Raw genomic sequence first — 25,191 nt, 5'->3', positions numbered from 1 at the left:
TGTATACAATGGAATATTACTCAGCCATTAGAAACGACAAATACCCACCATTTGCTTCAACATGGATGGACCTGGAGGGTATTATGCTGAGTGAAGTAAGTCAATCGGAGAAGGACAAACAGTGTATATTCTCATTCATTTGGGGAATATAAATAATAGTGAAAGGGAATATAAGGGAAGGGAAAAGAAATGTTGGGAAATATCAGGAAGGGAGACAGAACATAAAGACTCCTAACTCGGGGAAACGAACTAGGGGTGGTGGAAGGGGAGGAGGGCGGGTGTTGGAGGGGAATGGGTGACGGGCACTGAGGTGGACACTTGACGGGATGAGCACTGGGTGTTTTTCTGTATGTTGGTAAATTGAACACCAATAAAAATTAATTAAAAAAAAAAAAAAGACCACAATGAGATACCACCTCACACCAGTGAGAATGGGGAAAATTAACAAGGCAGGAAACAACAAATGTTGGAGAGGATGCGGAGAAAAGGGAAATTGAACACCAATAAAAATTAATTTAAAAAAAAGATTATCGTCTAATACTAAGGACATTTATGCAATGTCTTTTGTTCAAGAGTCAAACAAGATTTTATTTTATTTTTTTTAAAGATTTTTAAATTTATTTATTCGTAGAGATGCAGAGAGAGAGAGAGAGAGGCAGAGACACAGGCAGAGGGAGAAGCAGGCTCCATGCAGAGAGCCTGACGTGGGACTCGATCCCGGGACTCCAGGATCATGCCCTGGGCTGCAGGCGACGCTAAACCGCTGCGCCACTGGGGCTGCCCCTCAAACAAGATTTTAATAACCAAAACACATTCTCAATAAGAGTTTATTAACAATGAAACAGCACCAAGGATCTAAGTAAAATTTCATCATACAGTTTCTGTACAGGATGTTTCACCAATAAATGGCACTCAATTTGTCTTAAAAGCATGTGATTACAGAAAATGGTTTAAACTGTTCATCAAAAACTGGCTGGTTAGGATTTTCCAAAGATACTTCAGATACTCAAATCAATACAATTTATCTTCTGAATGTCAACTTGAGATGCACAGTTTAAGATGAAGAACCTTCAAATAAGTTGAAGATGTGATGCAATTCTCACTTTGTTGTCACTGTGCATCTTCAGACTCCGGCTGCCTTCATCACAAGTATCTTCTACCCCTGAGAGACCAGCTACTTCAAGATGGTTCATCGGCTAAATCACGTTGGTCAAAATACCTAGCAAAAAAAGAATTTAGTATATGCTTAAAAATATTAATAGCATTTCTACTTATAATAGCAAAACACCACAAATAACCCAAACACCCATCAATAAGAACACTGGTTGAATAAACTATGGTACATCTATACAGTGGAAGACTGAAGCTTTTTATAAGAGCATTTTTTTTTCAATAAAAAGGAATGAGGAAAATACACTGCTATAGTGTGACTTCTGGATTTATTATGTGAAAAAAAAAAAGGTACAGAACAGTATTTTAATAGGCTACCTTTTGTAAAGATGTGTGGAAATGCAGATATATTTATATATACTTGCTTATCCTTTTAGAAAGAAACAGAGAAACAGTGACTAGAAGGATAAACCAAAAATTAATAAAATGGAAAACTACAGAAGGGAAAAAGGCTAGAGAGGATAAAGATAGGTTCTAAAATATTTTAAATGTACCCTGAATTAAAATTTTAACTTTGGAACAATGTATCTTATATAATTACAAAAGAAGATTAAATAAAAAAGAAAATCACCAAACCTGACCAAATGAATCTTCTCATATGTCAAGTTGCTGGCATAACCATTTAAGTGATCTTAAATGTGATGTTCTGGTATATGTTCCTAGTGAGATATACGAGAGACAAAAAGAACTGCAAAGAATTCTTAAACTGATGTTTTACTATAAGAAATACTGTTAGTGTATTTATTCTGAAATAATTATGTACATACTGTAGGATAAAGCCAGTAATTGTTAATGTTAGAAACCAGAATTTTCAGCAGAGGAGGAAAGAAACATAACATTAAAGAAAAATGGTGTAATCTTAAATTAGGACTGAAATATCTATTTGAACTCATGATTTCATTTTTCTCATTCTAAAAAAAATACATACTTCCTAGCTCTGGTTATTGAAAAGGCCTAAAGGCAATAACCAACTTAATAATAGCTAGCTTCCTCAATGTCCAAACTGTGGGCTCTAAATACCATTTCCTACTTTAAAAGAGGAATCAGCACTCCTGGAAAAAAGACTGATTCCAAATCTGGGGCCAGAAATGTCTACGATCCCAACATACCTGAAAGTAAGAAAGCTATAAAAGACCACCAGGGTTATATAAAACAAAAAGCATAGGAACTGACCTGATGGGTTCCTATTAGCCAAAGATGAACAATCTGAGCATCAAAAGGAATAATGACTGCAATATCCTTTTATCTGAATGCAGTGATCAACATCACAATAAAAGTGGGACACCTAACAGCACCCATAGTCTTGTCAAACAAAAAGACACTATATATAATAATCAAGCCTTCAGACCAACCTACTAGCTTACAGAAAATATGGGGGATAGATGAACACATCAAACACCATCATGAAGATAAGATATAGCTGTCAAAACCAAAATGTGGGAAATTTTACAAGTCAAAGGACTGTTTCAACAAATAAATGGCAAAGAGATAAACCCAGGAAATTGATGGCGACATTCAGGAGACATATCAAACTAAAATAATTAATGTATTTTACTTGGATCTCAATTTCTTTTTTTTTTTTTTTTGTTTTCGGGGTTTTTTTGGTTTTTGTTCTTTTTTTTAACAACTTTATTTTCTGCCAACTTTATTTCCACTTTGCCTTTGTGGAAGAGCAGCTTAAGAATGCTCAGTGGTTGTTCTTATGCATTCAGTGGCCTGAGCAGTGGGAGCCGCAGACCAGTCTTCAGGGACAGGCTGAGCACTGTCCTGTGACCAGTCTGTGACTTCAGGTTGAGTAGCAGTGAACTCAGGAGCTGGAGCAGTCCATTCACCCTGCAAGTTCTTCTTGGTCACAGCCTTTTTAGCAGTAGCCTGCTATTCCTTTTCAATGTCTTCAGGTTCTCTGTAGAAGTAGAGATCAGGCATGACTTCGCATGGGTGTTCCCGGGAAATGGTGCCACACATGCACAGAACTTCCCAGGCCAGTATCTGCCACATCAGACCAAGTGAGTGAGCTCCCTTGCTGTTGCAAGGGATGGCACTGTCCATATTAGTGCAGAGGAGAGTCTGTGTTACACAGAGTGATGGTAGGCAGGTTAACATAAGACAGTTCTGTGAGAGGCTGTGGTCAGCCCTAGGATCAGTAACCACCACAAGTCTTGGCTCCAGGAAGGCTGTCTGGATCTGGTTAGTGAAGGTTCCAGGGGTGAAAGGGCCAGCAGTAAGGAGTGGCTCCAGTAGCGGCAGCAAACTTCAGCACAGCTCACTTGTTAGTATTTCTGTCTGATTTGACACTGACATCAGCCGAGTTTTCACTGGCAACAATGACATGAGCTGCCAGCAGAAGCTTCTCCCAGCTTGTCTTCCAAAGTTTTTTTTAAAGTAGGTTCCACAACCAATGTGGAGCCCAACATAGGGTGTCAACTTCCGACCCTGAGATCAAGAGCTAAGCTGAGATCAAGAGTTGGACACTTAACCGACTAAGCTACCTAGGTGCCCTGCTTCCGGTTTATGATGTAGATCCTATCACTTTTCTCTTTGTAGATGTACTCTTCCATTTGGAGGTCACAGTTGGTGACACCTTAGTGGGTTCCTGCTGTAAGGAATTTGAGGACATCCTCCTCCTCCATTTGCAGGACATCAAGGGCTCTGGACATTGTGAAAGTTTCTCTAAGTTACTATGGAAATGCAGAACCACAGCATATGGATGGACCCCTTCCCTGGGTAGTGTGGAAAGGAAAAGGGTTAGACCCCAATTTGAACAATTCAAATGTAAAAAGACATGTTGGGGACAATAGAGGAATATGAAACATGAACTGGGTATCAGATAATATTGTGGAGTTGTTATTAAATTTATTAGGTGTGATACCACTATTAGAGTCACGTTTTTAAAAGGTCCTTGTCACTTAGATATACTCAAACAGGAGAAATGACATGTCTGAGATTTGTTTAAAATACATAAACAAAAAAGATGAGACAAATGAAACATTCTGGTAAAGTTAATAAATGTCAAACTTGGGTAATGGATTGCTTGGGGCAGGAGGGGGGAAATGTTATTCTACTACATTCATAAGTACTTGAAAATCTCCATAAGAAGCTTAAAACATTTTTCATTGGTAAAATAATTAAGCTATTAGATAGATAATGGCTATTAGATCCCATGTGAATGGAATTCTAATCATTTGAGTAGGTATTTCTATCAATTAGTAGTTTTTGCTTTTAAGCTATCAAAACAATACCAATAACCAAAAATACAAGAGACTTATAATAATATCTGATACTTATATTAAAATGACTATTGCAAAGAGTCAAAGCCTATGTTATCTTTTTTCAAACTTGCTGGAATCTTCTGCAAGTCTTCTTTTCTTCCTTTCTTTTTTTCCTTTCTTTCTTTTCTCCTTCCTTCCTTCCTTTCTCCCTCCTTCCTTCCCTCCCTCCCTCCTTCCTTCCTTTCTTTTTTTATAAGAGAGTGCATGCTGCATGAGCAGGGGCAGTGGGGGGTGGCAGAGGGAGAGGGAAAGAGAATCTTAAGCAGGCTCCATGCCTGGTGTGGAGCCTGATCCAGGGCTCCATCTCTTGGCCCTGGGATCATGACCTGAGCCAAAATCAAGAGTCACATGCTTAACCAACTGAGCCACTCAGGTGCCCCTCTTCTGCAGATTTTCTTAAGTGAAGCCTATAGTCTAAGAAAATTTTCTAGCCTAGAACTTTTCTTCCATTTTTATGTAACGTTTAGAGGAAAAAAAAGAACCATGACCAATACACTTAGATATTTTTTTTTTCTCACCATTGCACATTATAAAATATCAGTCAGATGATATAAGTCTCTGGTTCCACTCAGTACTAGTTTACTGAACCTTAATTACTTCATGTTTCTGAACCTATGTTTTCATCTGTGAAAGTAAAAGAAAAAACTTGGGAGTTGCAAGGATAAAGACCCAGTAAACATAGCACTTAGGGCTCTCATTTAATCCTTATTACCAAGAGATCTGATAGGTTGGTATCAGTATAGTCCATAGATCAGCTCTGGAGCAATGCTGCCTGGTTTTGGAACCTAGCCCTACAATTTACTAGCTTTGTGATGGCAGGAAAATTATTTTATCTCTTCCTGTCATAGTTTCCTCATCTGTAATTGATAATAGCACCTATCTCCTAAGAATTAAATGAGTTCCTATTATGAAGCACTAAGAAAAATGTTTGACACAAAATGCCTAGTTAAGGCATTAATTATCACCAGTAGCATAATTATTGTAGATTGAGAAACTGTATGTTGAACACGTGTGTACTCTGAAAAAGTATCTTGTTTGAGGAAGGACAATGGACATAGATCATTTACCTTCTCAATATTTAAATATAAAGCTTTAGAAAGGTATTGGCATTAGAATAAAAACACTGTACAAAAAATATCAAGTCCAGAAAGAGACCTAAAATAAACATATGTGCATGTATATGTGTAAGTATAATACATACATATGAATTCAGAATATGAGAACATTTTCAGATAAATTCAGGTGGAATTTCAATGTAAGAAATGAAATCAAATGAAATCAAATACATACTAAATGAAAATAATGTCCTAACTGAAAATGAGTAAAGAACACAGAAAATTTAAAAAAAATTTTAAACAAAATGAAATGTTCTCTACCCTCATGGGTAATTAAACAAATGCAAATAAAAATAATTTGTGATTTTTATTATTAGAATGGAAATATTTATATCAACTGAAAATACCCAGTGTTGAACGGGAGGTGGGCTGTCTCACTGACACTTTCATGAATACAGAAAAGTAGGTATTTCTGGAAGGCAAACTGTTAATAAATAAATATTTCAGTTTTTAAAAGTACATGCATGGGGCAGCCCGGGTGGCTTAGTCAGTTTAGCGCCAGCTTCGGCCCAGGTCGTGGTCCTAGAGACCTGGGATCGAGTCCCATGTCAGGCTCCCTGCATGGAGCCTGCTTCTCCCTCTGTCTGTGTCTCTGCCTCTCTCTCTCTCTCTCTCTGTATCTCTCATAAATAAATAAATAAAATTTTAATAAATAAATAAATAAATAAATAAATAAATAAATAAATAAAATAAATGTACATGCATGCCCTTCAACTTATTTCTAGGAGTTTGCCCTAGAAAATAATAGAGCTGTAATTTACAAGAATCTATACTGCAGCATTACTTATAGAGAAAAACTAGAAATATATGGAACTGTAACACATATAATATTGTTTTCTTACAACTCAATTTCCTCTGCTTGAAAATAAAAACAGTACTTTCCATTAATAACACTATTATAAAGCAAGGAGCCAAGGACTACTTACCTGCTAACCAAGCAAATTAATAAATTCAAAGCAGGAACACGCTCATCATCTTTGCTGTCCTAAAGGAAAAAAAAAGAAAAGAAAAATATATAGTGTCCTCCTTAATATTTTTGAAACAAATTTCCTTTTAAGATGTAAAACATGAAAATTTGGGACGTGGTTGAGTGTCTGCCTTCAGCTCAGGGCGTGGTCCCGGGATTCCGGAATGAGTCCCACATCAGGCTCCCTGCAGGAAGTCTGCTTCTCCCTCTGCCTGTGTCTCTGCCTCTCTCTGTGTCTCTCATGAATAAATAAATAAAATCTTTAAAAAAAAAATGAAAATTTTATTAGATAATAATAATCACATGGAAGTAGAAAACCTTAAAGAAAAAGTAGAAAACTATAAAATTAACACTTGAGAAACATCTGACATGATCTTTTAAAGAAAGGTCCTCAACAAGGAAAAGAAAGAAAGAGTTGAAGGTTCAAAGAGAATAACTTGGGGGAGAGGTTTTTCCTGGCTCCAGGTAGGGAGCAAGAAAAAACCCCTATGTCCTAACTGCATAGTAATGAAAACTATATAAAAATATTTTTTATTTTATTTTAAGATTTCGTTTATTTATCCATCAGAGACACACAGAGAGAAGCAGAGACACAGGCAGAGGGAGAAGCAGGTTCCATGCAGGGAGCCCGACGTGGGACTCGATCCCGGGTCTCCAGGCCCTGGACTGAAGGCCGCAGCGCCAAACCACTGAACCACCGGGGCTGCCCTATAAAAATATATTAAAGGACTTACAATTGATGAGTGAAATCCTGGCTTCTAGCATAAGACATATCAGAAAATACTCCAGCAGATCAGGGTTCTCAATTATGATGGAGGTAGTGACTGAACTATACATTTTATAAATGGTCTTACAGAGTATGAAATTTATTTTTTGTTTTTTATTTTTTGAAATTTATTTTTATACATTTCAAGGTATAGCCACAATAAACTACTAATGTTATGACACAGATGTCACATATTAATTCAAACCTGGGACACACTTCCATGACATTAGTGTACTCAACTCTGTGTCAAACACTATATGGAGCAAAGCTGAATAAAACATATTACCTGCTAATAGCAGAGAAGATGAAATATCTGTATTAACTTTAATGAAAGGGAAAATGTTTTAAGTGCTTATAAACAAAGAAAAACAGAGGATGCAGAAATTCTTGTTAATTGTCAGGATCGGGGGATATCATAGAAAGTGATGGGATATGAGCCAGATTGTGAAAAGTAAATGGTATTTAGATGCAGAGTGGCAGAATGAAGAGGCACTTCTATAGACGAAATAAAGTCTAGGAACAGAACATGGGAAATATATAGTGAGTAGCAAGTACATTTTGCTTGGAGTGCAGGCCATACAAGCTAGTTTGGTCTATATCAGTCAGGGCTGTTTAACAAAGACATTTTTGAGTAGACAATACAGAACGAATATACATTCTGTGGAAGGGATAGGAGCGATGAAAGAAAAAAGAATCCCAAGTGGACTTAATCTGGCATAAAATTTATATTGTGATGCTGCAAGCATGAGTTAGTGAAGCATCTGGAGAAATTCAAAACAGTCATCATGCCAGAAACTTAGTTGACCAGTCTAGCTTCTTATTTTCCCTTACTCTTTAGCAAAGGAAGCTCACTTTTACCTAGGCACACTGCCACCCAGCTAAAAGCAAACATTTCTCATAGTTCCTTAATGCCCTGTGACTAAATTCTGGCTAAATGAGCTATAGATATAGCCAGATGTGCTTGCAGAAACTCTGGGAAGCTCTGTTGGAGGATAACTTTCTCTTCTTTCTAGTTCTCGTAACTTTCTCTTCTTTCCAGTTCTAGAATATAATGGTTGAAACTCCAGCAGCCCCCATGGACCATGGCATGAGCTTGACAACAGAAGCCACATAAGACAGAACTCAAAGGCCTGGGTTACTGCCATCTTGGTTTGGTTTGTTCTGTCCACCTACAGACTTCCTTTATCTAAGAAAAACATTTCCATTTTATTTAAGCTACTGTTATTTTGGGCTTTTAAATTTTTTTTTTTTAATTCTTTGAAATTATGTGGCCAAATCAAATCTAATCTTGACTAATAAAATATTTCACATTTTCCTATTTCAATGGAATCCTTTTTTATCACCACATAAACTGATGAGCGCTTTCAATGTGAAATAGTAAGTTGTAACTTACCACTAGGAGCCTTACTTCAGAGCACCTTCTTGCAAGCTGCCGAATCAGTGAATGAGCCTCAGGTAATAAAGGTTTTTCAAGACAAGCCAATAAAGCATAAAGCCACCTTCCCTAAATAGGATTTTAAAAAGTAGTAAGTAGCAAATACTGTACCATAAGTTTAACTTATTTTTTAAAATGTCCAAAGTTGCTCTGCTTATTTGCTATAAACAAATTCATGTAACATTAACTGTATTATGTTTGGATCATTTAGATAGCCAGCTGATATCTTTTCTTTTTACTACAGACACAGATCATTGGACACTTCACAATACCTTTAGTCCCAAAGAGTTCATTTCAGAGATTCTTACCATAATTGAAGTCCTAACTCATAGGTAGAAAACTACATTAAGATGTGAATAAATCCTTACAAAAATTAAGATTCATTTTTTCCTTTGTCCTTTAGGCAATACACAAGTAATTTTATAATGCTATACTTTGCCCCTGTGTTTATACAAAGGAACTATACTCTAGATGAAATAACGTTCTGAGGGGCACTTGGATGGCCCAGTCAGTGGAACATGGGACTCTTGATCTCAGGGTTGCGAGTTCAAGCCCCATGCTGGGTGGAGAGATTACGTTAAAAAAAAATCTTTAAAAAATTATGAAAACATGTTTTGATACTTCTGTAAGTACCATGGCAAACTAAATCTATCCCTATCCTCTTTTTTTTTTTTTTTTTTTTTTTTTAAGTAGGCTTCATGCCCAATGTGGAGCCCAATGTAGAGCTTGAACTCATGACCCTGTCACTGCTGGTTTATTCTTTCTTTCCTGAAACTCTGTGAGAGTATAATTATAGATATACCCCCAGGACCCAGTCTAGAGTTGGAACACAATAGGAGCTTAATTAAAATATTTGTGGGGATCCCTGGGTGGCGCAGTGGTTTGGTGCCTGCCTTTGGCCCAGGGCGCGATCCTGGAGACCCGGGATCGAATCCCGCATCGGGCTCCCGGTGCATGGAGCCTGCTTCTCCCTCCGCCTGTGTCTCTGCCTCTCTCTCTATCATAAAAAAAATAAAAATAAAAATAAAAATAAAATAAAATATTTGTGGAATGAATGTTCCATTTTGGATGCACCATAATTTATTTAACCAATTTCCTATTGTTGAGCACTTATGTTTAATTTATTGCTGTTATATAAAAAGTAGTGTGATAAATATCCTTGAATGTAAGTTTTACAGCATCTCTGATTTCTTGGGCTAAATTCTTAGAAATAAAATGGTGGTATCAAAAGGTATGTATATTCACACATAATATTTCTGAGATATATCAGTAAATTGTACCCCAGAAAAGTTGTATCAAATTGTATTTCCACCAGCAGTGTAGATGACTGAGTTTATTCTGAGCAACACATCACTTTGGAGAAACCTAAAGAATGTTAAAACAATGTTTACATAGCAATTCACGCAACAAACTAAATTAGCTCCTCAAGCTACCCCAAATCAGTAACTCTTTTCCTTAAACAAAAGATTCACATCTAGGTTTCTTTTATAAATAGTAAGTAGAATTCTCTTCTACATCAAAAAAGCTATTTTACATTTAAACTTGACTCAAATTTTTGAGGCTGCATTTACTATATATAGCTGGCATACAGGTATTCAAATGGTGCTTAAACCTCTACTGACTAAGACGTGTTTATACTGAGAGGCTCCTTTTCTCAAAGTCAGTGAGCACAATGAGGCAATACTAACATATAAAAAAACTCAAAATAGCTGAAGGTATTCCTTAATACCTTCACATCTGGATGAAAAATATGCTTATATTTCTCAAAAACAAAAATTAAGTAATCCCAAGTAAAGACATTTAAAAAAAGAGATCCATTTTACTTTTGCCAGTTTATGACAGGCAAACTTTGTGATACAGGTTTTTACTTTATACACTGATATTCTCAATAGTAGAGTTCTGGTAGTATGGTTAATTGGATAGAGGAAATGAACACTGTTGATTCAATGTTAGACTCAAAGGATTAACTAGGTTAAAATTTAGTGAATCAGTTGTCATTGGTTCAGAAACACTTCAATGGTTCCTCTGGCAAATATAGACACTTTTTGGTCACTCTAATTAACAGGAAAACCCAAACATCAATGGGTAATCCTCAGATGATTAAAAAAATAAATTAAAAAAAATCTTATAACACACAAAGAGCTAAAAAGATAAAGATTAAAGGAAGAGAAGTAGAACAGGTTAGGTAATATTGCTAAAAGATTATTATCAGAGAGAAAGAATGAATATAGAATTTAAAGTTCAATATCCAGATGCCAATGAATAAGTAATATGAATATGAACAAAGTTATCTATTGGAGGTATCACAAATATACCAACAGTGGGAAAAATATTCAGTTTTACTGATATTCAAGGAAATACAAAGTACGTTTACTTTTGAGTACTACTATAAAATCACTAAATTTGAAAACAAACAGAAATTATAAATGTTAGATTGAACCATATTGAAGACTGATGATCAAATGTTTTTAACCTACAAAAATGGTAAATGCACATGATTTAACTTAAAGTGGAGTTGCAGGGAAAAGTAAGAATCCTTTGCCAATGGCATTATTAACTGGTTCATTCCTTTTGGAAAGCAATCTAGCAGAATGTAATAAAAGCTTACAAAATCTCGATCCAGTAATTCTAACAATATCCTGAAAAAATAATTAAGTAAACTATGAGACATTAAGACAATGGAAATTATGTGAATTACATTATCATAGAAAAATATATATATTTTGTATATACCTATAAATATATATTATATATTAATATTATATATATGTATTTATAATATAAATATATATATATTTATATAAAATGTGAGCTAAAAAAACCCAGAATGAGTTACACTATTTAAAGACATGTTTGATCAACTGAATCAGAAACACTGACTTTATCTACCTATTTATTTACTTTTATTTATTTACTTTTTAGGTAGGCTCCACCCCCAACTTGTGAATTTAAGCTATCATTCAGAGCTTGAACTTACAACCCTGAGATCAAGACCTGAGCTGAGCTCAAAGGCTGGATGCTTAACCATGGCTTTGAAATCCAATTCACAAAAGATTATCAAATACCAGTAATAGCAAGCACTGTGTGCCAGGCATTACTCTAAGGACTTTGTATATAGTAACTCTTTGAATCCTCCAATAACCTACGAGCTGTCATTTGCATTTTACAGATAAGGAAACTGGAGCACATAAAGATTCAGTACTTGCTGAAGGGGATACATAATCCTAACTGGTGGAACTGAGATTTTCACCCCAGCAATCCACTATACTCTTAACTATGCTCTACTGCCCCTCTATAGTTTTATATTCACAGCTCATTTTTCTCCTTCAACAATGGGTCAGTTTGGTGGGCATTACATAAATGAATTACCTGCTTAGTCCCCTAGCAAGAAATTTTATTATTCTTTGAAGTTAGATTTAATTTTTAGAAACATGTATTTTTTACAGTTAAGGATATTTCCAAAAGAGTGTGCCTGATTCTCCAAAGCTCCTTGTGAAAGCCTAAGATATAATCTTTGCCCTCCAGAAACTTAGAGTCTGCTGGGAAAAATAAATACACCAACACTGCAATATAATGTACAAGTTTTTAAGCCTGCCACTCGGGATCCCTGGGTGGCGCAGCGGTTTGGCGCCTGCCTTTGGCCCAGGGCGCGATCCTGGAGACCCGGGATCGAATCCCACATCGGGCTCCCAGTGCATGGAGCCTGCTTCTCCCTCCGCCTGTGTCTCTGCCTCTCTTTCTCTCTCTGTGACTATCATAAATAAATAAAAATAATTAAAAAAAAAAAAAAATTAAGCCTGCCACTCAGCCAAGAGGCTTAGATAAGTCACTTCATAAGTATAATGTTCATATTATCACTAGATTCTCATTTTTTGGTTTTATATTTTATTCTTTTAAATCTCTACAATATAACATATATATTTAAGTGGAAAAAAATGAATGTTTAAAATCACTGTTTCTGGGGAACCTGGGTGGCTCAGTAGGTTGAGCATCCAACTCTTGATTTAGCTCAGGCCTTGATTGATCTCAGGGTCAGGAGTTCAAACCACATGTTGGGCTCCATGCTGGGCATGGAGCCTACTTAAAAAACAAACAAACACAACACACACACACACACACACACACACACACAAAGAAAATGCATTTCAAATTTCTTTAAGCCAGTACTACTCAAAATGGGATCTCCAGACCAGGTATCAGTTGGTGACCTATTTGTTACTGGACTACAATGAGATAAGTTGCTTCTCCCAGAATATAAATCAACTCTTTAGTTGACTTTTTTCCAAGGAAAATCTTTCTCAATGAAGGAAGTAGTATGTTGATATGCATTCTACTGTCAATTCTTTATTTCACTTCAAACAAGCATAGTTTGCATTGTACACATAGTTATACATGCAGATATAACAGATATACATATATAATTACCTTAGAGGTATACTTCATATATAAAATAAGTATATATAATTTTGTCTACATTATGAAAATAAAAAGATGCAATACTACCAATTCTGGAGTAAAGTCTCTTTCTCCAAACCAATTACTCAAATATTCCAAGACACTAGTTACTGTTGCCTAAAGAAAAGGGGGAAAGGGGGGTGGAAGAAATGTATTAGTAATAAAACAAAGACAAGTTCAACATAGGTTTCATTAAGTTTAGTTAGAAAGCAACTCTAATATTTTTTTTTTTTTTTGCAACTCTAATATTTAAGATGGTCCCATTCTTTAGACTTCCAGAGAAAACTGTGACTGTATTTAGTAATTTGGTTAGGTGGCTCACTCAGTGAGAAAAGGCTTTTAGGACAAATATTTTTATGTACTTTCAAGTATCAATATATTGGTTTAAATCCAAGGATTTAGTCTGTACTACTAATTTAGTTTATAAATGCCTGAAAAATTCCACATGCTCTTAAAAATGTCTTTGCATAAATACCTTTAAATTATTTTCATTGAGTCAAGGTAAAAAATCTAAAAAGCAAGTTAGCTGGAGAAAGATCTGTTTTAAAACTATATAGATAGAATTTATTAAACTGTTAAAAATATTCTCTCACTTCTTCAAGTATAGTTGGACACTTAGAAAAATCACTCACTGAATTTAGTATGCCTACTATAGTATTTTTTTTTAAATTTTTTTTTTTAATTTATTTATGATAGTCACAGAGACAGAGAGAGAGGCAGAGACACAGGCAGAGGGAGAAGCAGGCTCCATGCACCGGGAGCCCGACGCGGGATTCGATCCCGGGTCTCCAGGATCGTGCCCTGGGCCAAAGGCAGGCGCCAAACCGCTGCGCCACCCAGGGATCCCTACTATAGTATTTTTAATGCAAACAATCAAGTAAGTGAAACTATTAGCCAATATATGATTTACAGCAGAGTATGACCCTTAAAAATTTTATCTTCCAAGAGCACCCAATGCTACGTGAAGGCAAAACAATCAAATTTTTCATTTGCTCTTTAAATGGGTAACAGAAGGGCAGCCCGGGTGGGTCAGCAGTTTAGCGCCACCTTCAGCCCAGGCGTGGTCCTGGAGACCCGGGGTTCCAGTCCCACATCAGGCTCCCTGTGAGGAGCCTGCTTCTCCCTCTGCCTGTGTCTCTGCCTCTCTCTCTCCTCTCCGTGTTTCTCATGAATAAATAAATAAAATCTTAAAAAAAAATAAATGGATAACACAATTCTTCATCCTAAAGGAGTAAAGAAGCTTTTGATCCAAGAAATTATATGTATCATTCTTAATGGGATGTGTAGGACATCTGGCACTAGAAATAGCAATCTAACTTTAGTTTTACTTCAAACTCCAGAATCTAAGACTTAAACTGAAATGTATACAATTGAATAGTTTAGCAACATAATTTAGTATGAGCCCTGGAATTACATCAAATTGGGATTAAATCCCAGTGTTGCCGTTAGAACTTGCTGAAAAACCATCTGTAAGTCACTTAACCTTCAATTTTGTTTCCTAATCTATAAAAAAAATGGATGTTAATAATAATTCTCCATATACAGTGGTACTGGGGATTAAATAATAACTGTTAAAGAGGTTAGGACAGGGTCTTAACATACTGAAGTATTCAATAAATGTATTCATAAACTCTCATGCACGTTGAAAACAAAAGTACACATAGACCCTTATTATTAGATGGATTTTACCTGATTCATTCTGCTAACGATACTAAGCAAGGGAGGAAAACCAATCTGAAAGAAAAATGAGACTGAAATTTACTAAATGGTATCATAAAGGGTGCTTCATTGTTTTCAAACTGGTGAATTTCTTATCACACCATTATTTAAAAACAAAAAATGAATAATAGGAAATTCCTTCATTACCCATTATAATAAAAACATTCCATCAACTATTATGTTGATTATGATATCAAAAATATGTTATATCAAAAAGTATTTTGCAATTTGAGTATATAAATTTAAAAATAATGACGGGGGGGTGCCTGGGTGACTCAGATGGTTAAGCGTCTGCCTTCGGCTCAAGTAATGATCCCAGGGTCCTGGGATACAGCTCCGTGTTGGGCTCCCTGCTCTGCAAGGAGCCTGCTTCTCCCTTTCCCTCTGCCTGCTGCTCCCCCTGCTTGTGCTCTCTGTCAAATAAATAAATAAAATCCTTAAAAAAAAGACTTTAGTAATTAAAATGTTAAAGTATGAAATTTCTTAAACTGACACTATGATACCATTGATATTATGACATTAACATGTTGTATACACTTTTTCAAAATCTTCAGCTAAAGCTACTATTTTCAGGAATTAAGGGTACTTAACAGTGATTTTTTTTCAAACCTAATCTGATTCAATTAAAAAAGTACTTTAAAGTTTAATGCTGGGAGCACTCATTATGAAAATAGCACTGACGGAGAGAAAATTAAGAGGACATGCATTAACTCTGCCTCCTTAAATTGTTCTTCCACATGATGTATTTGACGTCTATATATTTTGTAATAACAAGCTAAATAAGTTTTGATTCTTTGTCAAATTAAAACACATTTTGAAATGTAACATCCATTAAGGGTATTACCCAAAAAAACAACAGATTTTAAAAGAAATGGGGCCAAATTAGTTCACTTATAGATCTGAATCTATTTATACCACACCACCAAGCGTAAGAGTGCCTATTTTCCCAGACCTTGTTAACAAAGTGTATCAATCTCTTTTGCCAATGTTATCTGAAATGTAACAGCTCAATGGAGTGATGACTTAACTTGGGCATCCTCTGATATAACAAGAATTTATATTTTTCTTTCTGTGAGCTATTTACATTCTTTGCCTTTTCTGTTTTAATTAGGTTCTTGGTCTTTTAGTGACTTTTGGAATCGTTTTTTGTTTTTTTAAGTAGGGTCCATGCCCAATGTGTGGCTTGAATTCATGACCCTGAGATCAAGACCTGAGCCAAAATCAAGAGCTGGATGTTCAACCTACTGAGCCACCTACGTGTCCTGATTTTTAGAGCTTTTACATTTTTTGGATGAATTACTTTTAAATGAGAAAAACACACATGGTGGGGACAAAAAGCCACTGGCCACATAATTTATGGTCAGAATAAAGCCATGGGAAATTTAAATATATATCTTCAACACTTCATCCCCAGAATATGAATTCTACTAAGCATTTTTAAGCATCTAATTGTGTCATGTTTTCCTGACTACTCAAAAGTCATAACCCATGCTTAAACATTAAAAAAAAACACACAAAACAAAACCCTGAATTCTATCTAACTCAAAAAATTATCACATAACTAAAATCTAAAAGATATGAAGCCCACCTAAGAAGTCACAGTACATTGTTTCAGAAACCAGGCTGCAAATTTTTAAGTTAAAGAGCCAATTAGCTAGGCCATAGGTTGGCAAACATTTTCTGTAAAGAACCAGACAGTATTTTTGGCTCTGCAGGCCATACATTGCCTTACTCACCTAGTATTATTTTAAAAAACACTCTTAGCTCTATACAAAAACAGGCTTCAGTCTAGATTTGGCCTAGGCTGTAGTTTGCAGAATCTTTGTATTAAATCATACACTAAAAGTAGAACCCTTTTTGTTCTGTTTATCCATATTATCACGTACCTGCACATAATCGATTCCAGGACCTTCACTTGTAGCTGGTCCAACAGCCCCTTCAGCGCATAACCTTTCACCCAAACAAAATTTTTTCCAGCCTTCTTCATCTTCAGATTTTGGCTAAAAGAAAAAAAAAAGAATTTACTTCTTTCTTTTTGAAATATTTTATTTATTTATCATGAGAGACAGAGAAAGAGAGAGAGAGTTGGAGACACAGGCAGAGGGAGAAGCAGGCTCCACACTGGGAGCCCAATGTGAGACTCGATCCAGGAACCCCAGAATCATGCCCTGGGCCAAAGGCAGGTGCCAAACCGCTGAGCCACCCATGCGTGTCCTTTCTTTTTTTACACTTTATTGAATCATGAAAAAGAAGTGAAGTCCTCCATATTCCCACCACTTCAACAGAAATATAGTACCTGCTATGGGCTGAATTTTGTCCCCTCAAAACTCTTATGTTGAAGTCCTAACCTCCAGTATCTTAGAATGTGACTAGGGCCTTTATAATGGATGTTAAAATCAGGCTTTTAGGGTGGGCTTTCTTCCAATCTGACCGATGTCATTATGAGAAAAGGAAACTTAGGGGCACCAGGGTGGTCAGTTAAACGTCTGACTCTTTGGCTAAGGCTCCGGGGGTGGTGACTTCAGGCCCCAAGTTGGGCCTCTGCCCCTCCCCACCCCACCCCTTGGCATGGTCACACTGTCTCTCTCCAAAATAAATAAGTCTTTTTTTTTTTTTAAAGAGGAAATTTAGACATAACAAGAGGCAGTAGAGTTGCTTGTGCACATAGATGAAAGACCATGTGAGGACACAGCAAGAAGATGGCTACCTGCAAGTCAAACAGGCCTCAAGAGGAACCAAACCTACAAACCAACTAATACCTTGATCTTAGACTCCTAGCCTATAGAACTGAGAGAAAATAAATTACTCTTTGCTAAAACACCCAGTCTGTTTTGTTCTGGCAGCCCTAGCAAACTGATACAGTGGTCAAGTGTTACACATTTTGTGGGACGTGCTTAGTTTGGATCACCCTTTAATGGACACTGACAAACAAGGGTTTGTTCAAGAGGATGATAAAGATGGAAACTGGTAGGGAAAAAAATGCACTAAAAACACTTACAAAAATGAAGGATGTTTATACCAGGAAAGGAGATGGGATTATATCCTTCACCTACTTAGAAAGGCAGTCCAGTCAAAGAAAGAAAAGATTTATTCTACACTTCTAAATGCAGGACCAGTGGGGAGAAGCATTAACAAAACAATTTTTATTTGTATACAACACCTCGCACATTACTTTGTATAGATGTAGTTTTTCCCTCTGAGGATAAATAGCTTTCATTAGATTGTCAGGACAAACATGAGACCTCTGAAAGTGTAAAACCTATGTACTAGAGCACTGTATATGCCCTTTCCCTTTACTCCATTAGGTCAGAGACTATTTCTATTTTAGGTAACACTGAATACCCTGATTATTAAATATAGCAGGTGCTTAATAAATGATTGAATAAATAAGTAAATGTTTATATTTACATGGTTGCTTTAAATAAAATGTCAGAGTACTTTAAAAATTTTTCATTTTAGGGATGCCTGGCTGGCTCAGTGGTTGAGCATCTGCCTTTGGCTCAGGTCATGATCCCAGGGTCTTGGGATTGAGTCCCTCATCGGGCTCCCCACAGGCAGCCTGCTTCTCTCTGCCTATGCCTCTCTCTCTCTGTCTCTCTCTGTGTCTCTCATGAATAAATAAAAATCTTTAAAAAAATGTTTTTTCATTTTATTATTTACATAATATTAACTTTTGCCATGATGAACGTGCTATTGCTTTTAATACTCCACTGTTTTGATGGATCATAATTTATTCAATCATTAGATCATTTACATTTTTGACAAAATTATATTGTTATAATGTTATTGATCCAGCTTCTTTTTGAATTAGTAAGCATGTCCCCAAAAGTCCTTATACTGAGCAAGAAAAAAATGTATCTACTTACCTACCCTCCTTCCCTCTGCCCCCTTTTCCCAGGAGGCCTCACAGCACAATGAAAAGCTTTACAACCAAACTTTGGTTTGAATCTTAACTATATGAGTTAAATGATCCTGGGCAAGTGATGTTAGTTCGTTTCACACTCTCCCTAGAGCAGAGCTTTCAAATGGTATGGAGAAGCAAGTAGAGTCCATATACTGAATCTCACAGCTTTCAACTTGTAGTCTAGGGCTATGCAAGCAGCCTCCTCCATTTATCCTAATGTGTCACCATGTAAAAGATATTAGGAAGCACTGCCTAGAGGAAGCTTCTAAAATCTGAAATCTATGAACTACCTGAAACTATGAACAAAACTGTGTGCCCCGTTGCACACAATTTTTTCCTTTGAAGATAAATAGCTTTTATTTGATTTTCAGGAAGATTATGAGACTCCCCAAAAAGTTAAAAGTATTGTCCTGGAACAATGTATACATCTCCTCTCCATCTCCCTTTTTAAATTCAGTAGTTCAGATATAACATATTTCCTTAAGTTGAAAATATATTTAAGCTGATAAAGCACAGAAAATACTACTTTTTAGTATGCATGACAAACTTTACTAGGATGTCACTGGTTTTGGCACCATTACCTCACGAGGAAAACCCAATAAGCCTTTATTTGATCTTTTTGTAAGTACTGAAAATGCATTTATTTTATAAAAAAGCAATGTCTAGAACCCTTAAAAGTTTATAGAGATCTAACAATTACCTATCCAAAGTCTCTCAAGATGCTATGAATTAAAACTGCCATAAAAATAACTTGCAGGGCAGCCCTGGTGGTTCAGCGGTTTAGCGCCGCCTTCAGTCCAGGGTGTGATCCTGGAGACCCAGGATTGAGTCCCACGTCAGGCTCCCTGCACGGAGCCTGCTTCTCCCTCTGCCTGTGTCTCTGCCTTTCTCTCTCATGAATAAATAAATAAAATCTTAAAAAAAAAATAACTTGCATTATTGATTCTATACTTTAAAGGTTTATATGATGAAATTGTTTTTATTAATGGTCAATGAAAAAGAACAAAAATAACATAGACTAAGTGAATCTTTAAAGACTGGTAGTAAATATGGACTATTTCAAATGGGTACACACTGTACAACTTAAACAAAGAAACTTACATACCATGGTCACGTTACTGTCTAACTGTTGTGATTTCCAGTGACTTCTATGTCTGATCACACTCTAAAGGAAGAAAAGTTAGGCAAGTGATCTTCAGAGAATGGATAACTGAAAAGAAATAAATTGTGCAATATCCTAGTAATCTTGAAACTTGGGGGGCAGCCCGGGTGGCTCAGCGTTTTAGCACCGCCTTCCACCCAGGGCCTGATCCTGGAGACCAGGGATCGAGTCCCATGTCAGGCTCCCTGCATGGAGCCTGTTTCTCCCTCTGCCTGTGTCTCTGCCTCTCTCTCTCTGTATCTCTCATGAATAAATAAATAAAATCTTAAAAAAAAAAAAAAAAAAACAAAACACTTGGAAAACATGTTTCCAACTGTATTATGTCTCATGATTATAATTTGGTTAACTGATTCATAGATATTTTAACTTTATCCTTCAGAATAAGGAATCTTAGGGAGCCTAGGTGGCTCAGTTGGTTAAGCGACTGATTTTAGGTTTTGATTCAGGTCATGATCTCCTGGGTCATGGGATGGAGCCCTGAGTCCCAAGGAGGGGCTCCTCCAGACTGCAGCTCAGCACTCAGCAGGAAATCTGCCTAAGGATTCTCTCCCTCTGTACCTCCCCGCACTCATACTCCTGCCTGCTTGCATGTACTTTCGCTCTCTCAAATAAATAAATCTAAAAAAAAAGTATAATGAATCTTATTTTTCCAACTACAGTCTAAGAACAGAAATAATTCTTGAGGGAGAGAGGGGTTTAATTTTTATTTAAAATTCAATTAGTCAACATATACTACCTCATTAGTTTCAGATGTAGAGTTCAGTAATTCATTAGCTGCATACAATACCCAGTGCTCATCACATCATAGGCCCTGTTTAAAGCCCACCACCCTATTACTTCATCCCCCCCACCCCCCTCCAGCAACCCTCAGTTTGTTTCCTATAGTTAAGAATCTCTCACGGCTTCTTTCCCTTTCTGATTACTTCCCATTCAGTTTTCCCTCCCTTCCCCTATGATCCTCTGCACTGTTTCTTATATTCCATATGAGTAAAATTAGAACTGTCTTTCTAATGGAAGGGGTTTAATTTGATTAAATGATTAAAGTACGCTCACCTGTCGAACAGATGAAAACTGTGCCACTTGTTGTTGTTGCCACTGAAGTGTGGGAGAATATCCTTCAGGAGCAGGTTGACATCCTGAAAGCTAGAGATCAGTTCATAAATATTAGAATCGATGTTAGTGTTATAACTAGAACCTCATTCCTCTGCAAAGTAAAAGCACAACCAAGATGAAGAGTAATAAAGTAAATGATTAAGGCTATCTAAGAAAGATACTGTATTCTCTGCAGATGCCAAAAAGTAGGCCTTTCACTTTACTATTTATGTCCAAGTTTGAGCATTAGGAAAAGATCCTTGTGGAGTCACTTCAATAAGAGCAATCTGGAATGGTTCATATTTGGAGTTTCTAAACTAAGAAATCTAAATTATATGAGCCCTGAAGACATAATTTAGTCCTTTCTTTTTTTTTTTTTTTTTAATTTTTATTTATTTATGATAGTCACAGAGAGAGAGAGAGAGGCAGAGACACAGGCAGAGGGAGAAGCAGGCTCCATGCACCGGGAGCCTGATGTGGGATTCGATCCCGGGTCTCCAGGATCGCGCCCTGGGCCAAAGGCAGGCGCCAAACCGCTGCGCCACCCAGGGATCCCTAGTCCTACCTTTCTATAAGAAGACAATTATTTGAAATGAGGAGATATAACCCACATAAAGAATTTGGTATTGGCAGAATGTACTCAAATAATCTAAGACATTTGACTTTACAAAGGCTACTTCAGCTTCCTAAGACAGCACAATAGGTCAAAATACTGCCTTGAAATACATATTGCCTTGAAATAATAGTGTGTTTTTTAAAAGCTAGGTAGATAAGATATTCTCATCCATCAACTAAAAATTTCTGAAAATATGTGAAACATTATAGCATCTGAATTAAAATTTCATAAGAGGAAAAGGACCTATCACAATTTAAAAACTGCTGCTCTCCTTTGACCCTAGGTTAAATAATATGTCCTTAGAGAGACTTTCTGTGACAATTTTAATTGTCAACAGTACAATTGTAAACAAGTAACCTCGTTACTTATTGGTCATATACAGGTTAATTTTCTTCATATCAAGTCAATATAGGTGCGCCTAGGTGGCTCAGTGGTTGAGTGTCTGCCTTTCATTCAGGTCTTGATCCTGGGGTCCTGGGATGGAGTCCTACATCTGGCTCCCTGTAAGGAGCCTACTTCTCCCTCTGCCTGTGTCTCTGCCTCTCTTCTCTGTGTCTCTCATGAATAAATAGATAAAATCTTAAAAAAAAAAATAGTCATAATGTATAATTACTTTGCTTGTTTACTCTGTATTCCTCAGGAGAATGTAAACTCTGCCAGGGTAGGGATTTTTGTGTCTCATTTTCTATTGTAATCCCAGAGCCTGGCACAGCCTAGTCACTTCATAAAAAATATGCTGGCTAAATAAATGAACAAAAACATTCAAGGTGTGCAAGTAACTAGAAAAATGTAAGACACCTGAGTTTCTATTCTTAAAAAACAAAGCCCAAATTCAGAACATCCAATATTACACTAAATTGCATTAAACACCAACCCAAGAATAATTATGAACAAGACTGGAAAAAGGTTCCTTAAAAATAAAGAATAACGTAAGTAACTTATTTAGAGTCCTTTAGGATTGGATCACAGCCCTGAAGTATGAGGAGTCTCCACGAATGCCAGGGTTACTGGAAACCGCTCTGGGGGCAGTAAATGCCAACTGTCCTTTTGAGGGTAAAAGTCCAAGCTAACGTTTGATGTCTCAGGAAGTAGTCAAATCTTACATAAATCATAAAGATACTACGGGATACCACAGGAAGGCCACTGAGCTTTCCATTTAGTCGGGGGAGAGGAGGAGGAAGGGGAGAATCCCCTGCTGGGTAATAAAACTCACAGAAACATTCACACTTTGCTTCCTTTTCAACTTCTTTGGGTCAATTTGGGCTACCACAACATCTGGACATTGAGCTGCTTCGATCCTACAAATAAGTAATAAATGCAAGAAATGTGATTAAGGCTGTGCTTTGTTCCTGTGCAGTAAAACGAGCGATCCATTCTACAGTTCTTCACGAAATCAGGAAAAAAAAAAAAAAAAAAAAAAGGAAGCGCAATGGACGTACTACACAGGGTTATTTCCGAAACTAACTGGAAAGCAAGGAAATCCAAAAGCACACATCTTGACACAGGTAAACAGAATTACGTTCATAAAAACTCGCCCAGGTAAAGATGCCATCACGCGATCTTGATTCGACCCTACCTCGCGTGAAATAGGGAACCGCAACAGAGGCGGGGCTTTGTCACACTTAGTAGGGGGCGAGCTGTGCCCGGGGGCAGAGCGGACGAGCAGCCCACCCGCACGGGGCCAAATCACTCACTGGACCCGCCTCAGGTATTCCTGAGGCGTCCTCGGTGGGACGGAGGGATCAAAACTTTCTGTCAAGTCGCACGGTTCCACTGGCAACAGCCTGGGCATCAACTCTTCCACTGCGGATTCTGCGGGCATCCACGCCATGGTTTTTAATCCCGCCAGTCCCCCTTGGCGCATGCGCCAAGTGCAGGTCACGGCGCAGGCGCAGAGATAGGCACCTTAAGCGCGGAGTCTAAGGAGGCGGAGCTTAGGCAGTGTAATTGCGCTTGAGGAAGCCTGCGGGTTGTCCCAGACTTAAGGCTCGGGTGGCGTAAGGAGACGGTGAAGTTTAGTTCCTTGCAGAAGTGGTCCTGAAGTGTGTCTGCGTGTTTCCCTCCGTTCTCTCTCCTAAGGCCAGGGTAAACACTGAGGATTATTAAGCTTTATGCATCTGCAGTAGTAAGGGATCCTTGGATATTTTTTGAATTAATGAACAGTGTTATTGTAATTACCATTTATTGAGCTCTAGATTTTTTTTTTTTTTAAATTGTCTACAAGAAATCCACTTCATTTATTTGAGCTCTTAAACCCCTGGTAGACATGTCACGTATGTTTCCTCGTTTAGTTTTTACACCAACTCTTTGAAGTAAGTGGTATTGTCCTGGTTCTGTAGGGGAGAAAATCGATATAAAGAAGGGTTAAGTACTACAACTGTGACTTTCACTCCCACAGTGAGACAGGGGGTAGAAGAGCCATTTCCAACCCAGATTTATCTGATGCCAAATGAATGAAAAATTAATTTTCCAGAGAAATTTCTTGCACTTGGCTACTTGAAAGATCACTTTGTATTTGCTGGAAATGAATATTAGTCCTTGAGTAGCCATCACTTTCTTCTTCTTCTTCTTCTTCTTCTTCTTCTTCTTCTTCTTCTTCTTCTTCTTCTCTTCTCTGCTTTCTTCTTCTTCTTCTTCTTCTTCTTCTTCTTCTTCTTCTTCTTCTTCTTCTTCCTCCTTCTTCTTGAGAGATCTCTTTGTTTAAATGAGTAGTGAAAGGATAAAGCTAATGCCAATACCCAAAAGTTACCATGATTAATCTTAGGGCCAATCTTGTGAGGTAGGTACTATTATCTCCATTTTACAGGTGAGGAAACATGTCAGAAATGGATTAAGTAACTTGTGCTGTGCGACATTCCAAGGAACAATGAAGGTTATATCTGATTCTTTCTAAAGAAGCTCTGAGTAAATATAATTGACTTTTATTTCCTAAGATTATGTTTATTTTTAAAGCTTTTTTTTTTTTAAAGCACTGCCTTTAGCTTGCAAGTAATTGATTTCAAAACCAGAATGTAACTTTCTCATTTGAAGATAAAGTGAGGACAGTTCCTGGGTTAAGACCTAAAGGAATTTGTGCTTATGAACAGTAAGTAAACAATTGGGAGACTCAGAAACACACTACTTGACTGCAGTCAAACTAGAAGGTTATTTGGTTAAAAATGTAGTATTTAGTAATGACTTTGTATGGTGACAGAGGTGGAAACTACACTTAAGGAGGTGAGCATTAGAAGTTTGTGTGTGTGTGTGTGTGTGTATGTGTGTTTAACTGATTTTGGAAGAAACAAAATTAAAGAGAAATATGGAAACTCTTGCCCCCAAATATTTTGGTAACAATAAAGAAAAGATTAGAAAACGTAAGTGATGACTTCATTTCTGGATTTTCTTACAATTTTTGTGGAGGAGGAGAAACTAATTTGTTAGCAATTTCCACCTATTTTTTGGATAAAAGACAGGTAATTACCTAGAAGACTACCTAACAAAGGAACAATGCTTAATGCTGGATTTCATGTATAAGTAGGTGG

General features: G+C 36.9%; 2 protein-coding genes and 1 pseudogene across 5 annotated transcripts in view; 1 reads left to right on the top strand and 2 right to left on the bottom strand.

The window, feature by feature from the left end:
• TRAPPC6B (trafficking protein particle complex subunit 6B) overlaps positions 1-8,605 on the top strand; it is a 31,007-nt gene extending 22,402 nt beyond the window's left edge. Inside the window, exon 6 of the mRNA XM_026019084.2 lies at positions 8,327-8,605. Within this exon, the coding sequence (XP_025874869.1) occupies positions 8,327-8,346 (20 nt within the window). The 3' untranslated portion in view covers positions 8,347-8,605. The remainder of the gene's footprint in view (positions 1-8,326) is intronic.
• Positions 814-23,545, bottom strand: GEMIN2 (gem nuclear organelle associated protein 2). Of its 4 annotated transcripts, XM_026019080.2 has the most exons (10): positions 23,365-23,543; positions 22,884-22,968; positions 21,016-21,105; positions 19,906-19,965; positions 16,783-16,896; positions 14,867-14,911; positions 13,226-13,294; positions 8,681-8,791; positions 6,481-6,539; positions 814-1,219 (listed from the first exon to the last, which is right to left on the bottom strand). In XM_026019080.2, exons 1-10 carry the CDS (start codon positions 23,532-23,534, stop codon positions 1,180-1,182), a joined length of 843 nt encoding a protein of 280 aa, XP_025874865.1. In that variant the 5' UTR covers positions 23,535-23,543; the 3' UTR covers positions 814-1,179. The 4 variants fall into 4 exon arrangements, with proteins under 4 accessions (XP_025874865.1, XP_025874866.1, XP_025874867.1 ...); XM_026019081.2 differs by lacking the exon at positions 14,867-14,911 and having other exon boundaries at positions 23,365-23,544; XM_026019082.2 differs by lacking the exon at positions 19,906-19,965 and having other exon boundaries at positions 23,365-23,544.
• On the bottom strand, positions 2,743-3,944 carry LOC112935373 (small ribosomal subunit protein uS2-like; annotated as a pseudogene).
• Positions 23,546-25,191: the final 1,646 nt, after the last annotated feature.

The sequence above is a fragment of the Vulpes vulpes genome, chromosome 6 (assembly GCF_048418805.1).
Source record: "Vulpes vulpes isolate BD-2025 chromosome 6, VulVul3, whole genome shotgun sequence".
Lineage (NCBI taxonomy): Eukaryota > Metazoa > Chordata > Mammalia > Carnivora > Canidae > Vulpes > Vulpes vulpes.
Note: the sequence above shows the minus strand (reverse complement) of the source record. Positions and strands in the feature narration are given on the sequence as shown.